This window comes from Camellia sinensis, chromosome 13 (assembly GCF_055761805.1).
Source record: "Camellia sinensis isolate YWXY chromosome 13, ASM5576180v1, whole genome shotgun sequence".
Classification (NCBI taxonomy): domain Eukaryota; kingdom Viridiplantae; phylum Streptophyta; class Magnoliopsida; order Ericales; family Theaceae; genus Camellia; species Camellia sinensis.
This window is the reverse complement of record NC_138973.1, coordinates 18,243,446-18,251,810: the sequence shown is the minus strand read 5'-3', so window position 1 is coordinate 18,251,810 and position 8,365 is coordinate 18,243,446. Positions and strand designations below refer to the sequence as shown.

Below are 8,365 nucleotides of genomic sequence, written 5' to 3'. Positions count from 1 at the left end.
TCTTTTGAATGAGTTGGTAATTAACAATCTAATATAATATCAAAATAGGTAATGAATTCTACATTTAAAAATATTTTAATAATTTGATTGTATACTTGAGATAAATTAGAATTTATTTAAGGATCAACTAAGAAAGAGATAGAGACTAATAACATGATGCAAATTTAAGTCATACCATGCAGTAGTAGGGTTTTCGCTTAGTTGTTAGCTTCATTTTTCTCGTAGTTTAGTTGTTAGCTTAGTTTAGTTCGTTTGGTAGCTGTGTAGTGGGGTTTTCGCTAATCTATTTTATGACTTAATTACCAAAAAAAAATACAGTTTTTCTTAGATGGCGAAATTCAAACAATTTGAAAATACATTAGTCTACATTGTACTTTGCAACTTTACTACTTAAATATGTTCCATCTCAATCTATGTTATATACTTGGAGAATTAAGGAAAGATTAGAGATAGACGACATCATATGATTTTCTTTGTATGATACACATTGTGCATTCCTAAATGGAATAGGTTAATAGTATACATGATGCGTTTTATGACACACAAATTAAAAAAACTTGATCTTTCATTTGTGATCAGACATGGACAAGAGTTGGATTGCATTGGGTAAGACACCTGATGGAAGGATGAGTCAGCCATTTATTGATGGGGTGACATCATTTATTAAATTTGCAATGGCAGTTGTTGACCAGGAAGGTAAAATTCCGTGCCCATGTTTGAACTGTGTGAACTATTATTCCCAAAATCTTCGAAATGTGCAAATTCATTTGCTTCAATATGGGATTATGCAAACATACACTATTTGGCATGAGCACGGGGAACCACGTGTATCAAATGAGGCTCACCATGAAATGGCAATTGATGAAGATGAGGTTTTAGGTGGTATTGATGCCTTAGTGGAAGATCGAATAAGAGGAGAACCCAACGATGCACCCCAGAATGAGGAAGTACAAACGTTCGATAAACTATTGAATGATGCCAAACGTGAGGTGTACTTAGGTTGCACAAACTACACTCTATTGAAGTTTGTCATCGAGCTGCTTAATATGAAGGTAACAAACCACTGGAGCAATAAGTCGGTTGATACACTATTGGAGTTGTTAACAAAACTTTTACCAAAACATAATTTGGTTCCAAAGTCATTTTATGAAGCTAAGAAAATACTTCGTGATTTGGGCTTGTCATATGAGTTAATTGATGCTTGTATAAATGATTGTGTACTCTTTTGGAAGGAAAATGCAAGGTTAGATAAATGTCCAAAATGTAAGGCATCCAGATACAAGATCAATCATGGCAGGGGTAAGAAGATTCCCCATAAGGTGTTGCGGTACTTCCCATTAACACCAAGGTTGAAAAGATTGTACATGTCAAGGAAGATTGCTGAGGACATGAGATGGCACAAGGACAAACGTATAGATGACGGAGTATTGAGACATCCCGCCGATAGTGATGAATGGAAGGAATTTGATGTGCAACATCCTCAGTTTGCCCTGGAGCCTCGAAATGTAAGGCTAGGGTTGGCTGTTGATGGGTTCAATCCTTTCGGGAACATGAGCAACTCGTATAGTTTATGGCTTGTAGTACTCATTCCTTATAACTTGCCACCTTGGTTGGTTATGAAAGATCCCTTTCTTATGATGTCACTACTTATTCCTGGAGAATCACAACCAGGGATCGATATTGATGTCTACATGAGACCTGTGGTGGATGAGTTGAATGAGTTGTGGGAAAATGGTGCATTATCTTATGATGCCGTAACTGGTGAGTCTTTCCAGATGCGTGCAGCTTTGATGTGGACTATACATGATTGGCCCGCATTTGGTGACATATCTGGGTGGAGAACAAAGGGTCATTATTCTTGCTACACTTGCAATGATGACCCATATTTTCAATCCTTGAAAGGTAAGACTGCATACACTAACCATCGATGCTACTTGCCTCAAAACCACCCTGAAATAAGAAAGAGTAAGGCTTACAATGGTAAGCATGAGAAGCGAAAGAGATCTTTAGAGTTACCAGTGGAAAAGATATTAGAGCAATTGGACAGAGTGACAGGTGTCACATATGGGAAGCATCCAAGAAACAAGAAAAGACTCCGTCAGGCACCAAATTGGACAAAGGTAAGCATCTTGTATGAGTTACCATACTGGAAGAAACGGAAGCTTCGACACAACATTGATGTCATGCACGTCGAGAAGAATTTTAGTGAAAATACCTTTGGAACTATGTTAGGCATTGATGGAAAGAACAAAGACACCGACAAAGCACGGATGGACTTGGAAGACATGGGTATAAGGAAAGAGTTTTGGTTAACACATCATCCTGATGGAACTTATGTCAAAACTAGGGCAATCTTTTCATTGACCCCTGAAGAGAGAGAGGGTTTCTTTGAATTCTTGAAATCAGTGAAGTATCCGGATGGCTATGCTGCAAACATATCAAGATCAGTGAATGCGAGAAATGGTAAATTAACAGGCTTGAAAAGTCATGACTGCCATGTACTCATACAACGGATTCTTCCAATTGGGATGCGTGGTTACGTAGACAAAGAGATTAGTAAAACACTATTTGAGTTAGGTAGCTTTTTCCAGGATTTGTGCTCAAGGACACTACGCCGTAATGAACTTGAGAAATTAGAGGAACGTATAGTACACATATTATGCAAGCTTGAAAAGATCTTTCCTTCAGCTTCTTTGATGTGATGGTTCACTTGGCCGTTCACTTGCCGCGTGAGGCTATTCTTGGAGGACCGGTGCAATATCGATGGATGTACCGGATTGAAAGGTAATTGTTAAATTGAAAGGTTCGTATTATATGTTGCATGTGTAACCTTGCTCTTAACTAATTCTCTTTTCAAGGTTTCTCGGAGCTTTAAAAAAGTTTGTTACAAACCGAGCTCGACCAGAAGGTTCAATCGCAGAGGCTTACATTGTCAAAGAGTGCATTACTTTTTGTTCAATGTATGTTGATGGGATCGAAACAGTGCATAATCGACTCGAACGAAATCAAGATCGTGGCGAACGTCGTAAAGGGTTGACTATATTCACAGAAATTGCCCGTCCTATTGGCCTAATCACAAGGGATGCTGATATGTCACAAGAATATCGTGATATGGCTCATTGGTTCTTGTTAAACAATAGCCCCGAGATAGAGAAGTATCTAGAGTATGTTTTTCATTTAAATATGTGTATTCTTAGCTTTGTTAATGTAGTTAGCAGTGCATAATAATCACATTCTTTTGAGTAGGATACACAAAAATCTATTACGGACTCCATCTGACCAAGGCATAACCCGTATACAACAACAAGAGTTTCCCAAGTGGTTCAAAGAGCGGGTAAGGCATTTTCAATTTTAAGACATGATTAAAAATTTGTATAAGATTTGATCATTTATGAATTTATTTTTACTATCTTGATGTACGTTATATGTGATTGTAGATAAATATATTGAGAGAAGAAAAGTCACCAGAGGCAACCAATGATTTATGGTCGCTAGCAAATGGCCCGAATTTGCTAGTAAAAGAGTACTCAGGTTGCATAATCAATGGCGTACGATTTCGTACAAGAGAAGTAGACAATCACCGTAAGAGTCAGAATAGTGGTGTGCTTACGGAAGGGGATCATGAGGGAGTGACGCATGAATTTTATGGTCACTTGTGCAATGTTTGGGAATTGGAGTACATGTGTCATAACAAAGTTGTATTGTTCCAGTGTGAATGGTACAACACAGGAAACACAGGTCGAAGTAGAACATTGCGAACCGATGATTATTGCATAAGTATTGATGTCACAAGTCAGTGGTATCAACACGACCCTTTCATCTTGCCTAGCCAAGCTAAGCAAGTCTTTTACCTAAATGGTACCAAATGGGGACAACCTTGGCAAGTCGTTCAACGAGTGTAACATAGGGGTGTCTTTGATGTACCAGAGGTAGGTGATGGAGAATCATTAGATGAACCAGAAGAAAACGATGTGTTCCAACAAGAAAATATTACCGATGTTGTTCCAATCGACATCGGCCCTAATGCTCAATGTTATAGAGATGGTGTTGAAGCAGAAGTTGTTACAAGGGTTAGGTCATCTGATGAAACAATGATAGAGAATAGAGCTGACAAACAAAATGAAGAGTGTGACGAACCTGATGTGGATTACGATATGGATCTTGATGTAGACTAGGATTTGTAATTATTTTGCACTTTCTATATGAACATTGTTCTTAATTAATGTAGTTGAATTTCAGTTGTGGGGTTCATCCACTGTTATATAGGTTTATCATTGATTGGTCATAGTATGTGTCTGATGGCTTTATAATTAATTTGTTCTATGATAAGTAATAGTAAAAACAAAAATCATCCATCTCACTCTAGCGATATTTCAATGATTTAGAGCCTATATGACATATCCACTTGTTGAGATTGTTGTTGCTTTATGCTTTATGTATAGAAATATATAATTATCTTTTCTTTACATCTAATGTTCAATTATGCATATCCACCAAAACAATGTTCAATTATGCTTTATAGTTGGGCAAAATGGACGCTACAAAAAAGCAATTGACCAAACCAAGTACCGCAACTAAGAAGGTAACGAACTATGAGAAACAAAGAATGAAGATTATTCATAAAAACCGTGAGAGAATGAATGCTCTAGGAGTGAAGAATATAACAACTTGTTCGAAGGCTGTGGTTCAACATAAGAAATTGAGGAAGGAAAAACAAATACCAATTGAGGAAAATGACGATAATTATCGACCGTCAGAGGCTGAAGATGGCAGTGAAACTAAATCCTATGATTTGTTTGAGCATGAGGTACTATGCATTTATGCATTGTGAAATATATTCTTTCTTGTTACTTTCAATTCATACACACATACACATGTATATCTTTGTACATATATTCATATTTTATTATGTTATTCAGCTGTTAGAGATACCATCGAGTGCCAGTTCACAATCTCATCATGAGGCATTGACCCACGCATCATAAGAGGGGCATACCTCTTCACGTCCTGAGGTGGCTAGCCATTCGCCGCCACCTCTCAATGTGGAGCCTCAACTTGAGGTGACTGCTGGTAATACTATTGGTAAGACACACTCTTTATTTACATTGATTTGAGATCTTAATTAAATTTGTTCACATACTATTTCAATATTATGGCTTCACAATATCAGCTGCTAAGCATGCTCGTGGCCCAACTCGAGGCAAAGAGGTTCAAGGCCTTGTTGATAGAGATGGAAAGCTTAGCGTGCCTATCCCTCCAGAATTTCGTGCACCGGTAGGGGACTATGCCTCAAAACTAGCCTCAAAGATTGGTGTAGAAGTGCGAACTCGTTTACCAGATCCAAGTGTTCGTAGGTGGAAGTATGTTGATGCCTCCGTTAAGGAGGCGATGTTTCAACGCTTGAATTTAAGTTCGTTGTCTACTCTATTATAGGACATTTTACTCATTTTTATAATAGGTTAGAAATCTTAATTATTTATTGTAATTATTTTATTTTTTATAAGAATTATCTATGACTTATCTATTTTTTGCAGGATCAATTTGATTTACAAGGAGACCCTGTTGATATAGAGAAGGCAATGAACACAAAATTTGGTCGGAGATTGAGTAACCATACCTATAGGCTGCACAAACAATTCATGGAGCTGAAGGAGGCTAAAGGGGAGGAGTATGTAAGAAACCAGCCACCGAAGAATGTTGATCCTACCAAGTGGATAGATCTTATTGATAAAAAGTGGAACACTAAAGAATTTCTGGTAACATTTTCATCTTTTTTATTATATCAGCGAAGAAAGAATTTGATTAGAATAGGGAGAGATTCTAAAAAAACTAGAAAGAACACAATCAATTTGTTATGAAATTCCATATGTATTCTTTTCCCTTTATCTTTTAGGCATGTAAGTGGAGCATAATAAAAACCAAATAAGTGGGAAAATGAGAAGGGAAACTATTAAACATGGATTGGAGGGCTCGCATAATAGGAGATTAATTTATGGTTCCTTAAAGTGCATCTTTCACATCATAGAATAAAGAACTAAGATTTCAGTTTCTATGATTGTATTAATTTTCGGTTTGTTCTTGGGTTTGGTCTGAAGTTTCATGATAATGGTAAGCAACTAGCTAAGTAACTAATATAGGGTATTGAGACAGAACTTTAGATTTGATAGAGTTGTGGAAGAAAGAAAGGGTTATGAGTTTGGTATCAGTAATTGTTCCATATCTTGTGAAATGTAAATGGATTTTTTCACAATCTATCTTGTCCATGCTTATATGCCCCCTATTTGTGAATGGTGTAAATTACTCGTTTTTCTTTTTTCACCCAGAAAAACCATCTTATGATGAAATCTCAACAAGTCCTCTAATCTATTTTTCAAAGAATTGAATGAAACTAGTGACTAATTTGAAATATTTTTTAAGTTGAAATGATATATAGGAAAATGATAGAGAGGAACAATGCAATTTCTTTATTATCAAGCTTTAAATTTGTTTTACTAGTGATACATTTCATTATTATATTGGTTCATTATTCCTTACAGGAACAATCAAAAGCCAACATATTTGTCTTACTAATGATACATTTCATTGTTATATTGGTCATTCTTCCTTATAGGAACAATTAAAGGCCAACATCGCGAACAGAGAAAGGATGTATCCAAAACATAGGTGTGGTTCTAGGTCAATCCCTGTTAGAGTAGAAAAACTGGTACGTATCCTTGCACTTTCAGAATTATATTAGATTCTTAGCTTTATTTATTGAATATTTGGACTATCGAATTAGGCACGAGAAAAGAAGATGCTACCTGATCTAGCAGAGTTGTACAAGGAAACTCACTATAATGAGAAAACACATGAGTGGATCTCATCTCAAGCTCAGTGTAATTATGTGAGTATATATTGCAATTTTTATTAACAAAATTTTAGAATACTATTTGTTATAATCTTATTTAATTTTCTAATAATTATTTCATTTTTTTTATATTTGATAGGAAAATATGATACAGACACAGGCTGATCACCTCTCACAGCCGAGATCAACCTCTTTGACTGCAGAAGAGCTATCAATCAAAGTCCTAAAGCCAAGGTCTGGCTATGTGAAGGGACTTGGCATGAGACCTTCATCCTCTATTAGGAGGACCACTACCATATATGCTAAAACAAATGATTTTGTGAAGTACCTTGAGATGCAAATAGAGACACAGAAGGAACAAATACAAATGCAAAACAATAAAATAGAAAATCTTGAAGAGGGTAAGAAGAAGCAAGAGGAGATAATGGCTGATGTTGTCATTTTTTGAGGACCAAAGGATTCACTGGAAACTTTGGAAGTGGAGGGGACTCATCCACAAGTGGACATACTTCTTGGTAAAGTATATTAACTTTAATATAACAAATTTTATAAAAGAATACATGTTTGAAGAATTATGAAGTAATGGAAACATGCATATGACATCCAATTTGTACAGGTGCACGGAATGTATAAATTGTGAATTAATCTAAAAAATATATATTTTTCTCTATACTTAAAGCTTCAAAAAAAGCCATCGAAATGCTAAATTATCACACAACTACAGATTTGTATAGGAACCAATAGAAACACCTTAGGAGGGACCAATATAAGTTGTATGAACTTACGACACATTAATGGGATGCACCATTTGTGAATTAGCCTTAAAATTAATTTTTTGTTCTCATAATCTCAAAAAAAGTCTGTTACAGGGATAAATTGTATAATTGATCTAATTGTAAATTGATGAGTTACTAATGTTTTTAATCTTTTGTATAATTGATTAATTACTAAAAATTTTAATTTATTTTTTTGCAGATTGGATTAGGGTGGCATTTTTGACGTGCAACAATGATGTAATTTGCTTGAATGTTCATTTTTGTTTGATAAGGATACACATACTTTTTGGAGTTGCACTAGTTATTGTTGGATTTTTGGTGGAATTGAACAAGTTATAACTTTTGGATATTTTGTGGATATTTCACTATTTTATTATATTAGGATAAAATTATTTGTAATGATGAATGAATATCTTCATTTTGTTAATTTGTAAATGTGTTGATAACAGGTTAGGTTAAGTTGTGATGGAATTGTTATATTCAACAGGTTTCAACATGAACAGGGTCATATTTGTTGAATTAAAATTTAGATTTTGATAAAATAGGTATATAATGTGGAAAAAAAATATTATGGAATTATTGACAAAATTTTTCATCCCTAAAGAAGGTTTTTTTGTCTCTTATTTAGCTTAGGTGGACGATTAATTTTGTCATGAATTCTTTATTTCGTCGCTAAATGAATTTGTCATGACAAAAAATATTGTCACATTTTGTCATTATTACCCTCAATGTGTGACGAATT

At 35.1% G+C, this 8,365-nt stretch overlaps 2 protein-coding genes across 2 annotated transcripts; both read left to right on the top strand.

The window, feature by feature from the left end:
• The first annotated feature begins 581 nt into the window (after positions 1 to 581).
• LOC114323365 (uncharacterized) lies at positions 582 to 2,702 on the top strand. The gene has a single exon (XM_082900312.1). The coding sequence runs from the start codon at positions 582 to 584 to the stop codon at positions 2,700 to 2,702; it is 2,121 nt and encodes a 706-aa protein (XP_082756438.1).
• A 3,910-nt stretch (positions 2,703 to 6,612) lies between these two features.
• LOC145806031 (uncharacterized) lies at positions 6,613 to 7,972 on the top strand. The gene is made up of 4 exons (XM_082901649.1): positions 6,613 to 6,703; positions 6,779 to 6,883; positions 6,987 to 7,362; positions 7,823 to 7,972. The coding sequence occupies exons 1-3, from the start codon at positions 6,647 to 6,649 to the stop codon at positions 7,293 to 7,295; spliced, it is 471 nt and encodes a 156-aa protein (XP_082757775.1). The 5' UTR covers positions 6,613 to 6,646; the 3' UTR covers positions 7,296 to 7,362; positions 7,823 to 7,972.
• Positions 7,973 to 8,365: the final 393 nt, after the last annotated feature.

What these genes read in the sequence shown, in the direction of transcription:
- LOC145806031 (XM_082901649.1), top strand. Translation starts at nt 6,647, where the DNA reads ATGTATCCAAAACATAGGTGTGGTTCTAGGTCAATCCCTGTTAGAGTA. An exon ending in CTGTTAGAGTAGAAAAACTG is followed by an intron (nt 6,704 to 6,778) that starts GTACGTATCCTT and finishes CTATCGAATTAG; the next exon opens with GCACGAGAAAAGAAGATGCT. An exon ending in CTCAAGCTCAGTGTAATTAT is followed by an intron (nt 6,884 to 6,986) that starts GTGAGTATATAT and finishes TATATTTGATAG; the next exon opens with GAAAATATGATACAGACACA.
- LOC114323365 (XM_082900312.1), top strand. Translation starts at nt 582, where the DNA reads ATGGACAAGAGTTGGATTGCATTGGGTAAGACACCTGATGGAAGGATG.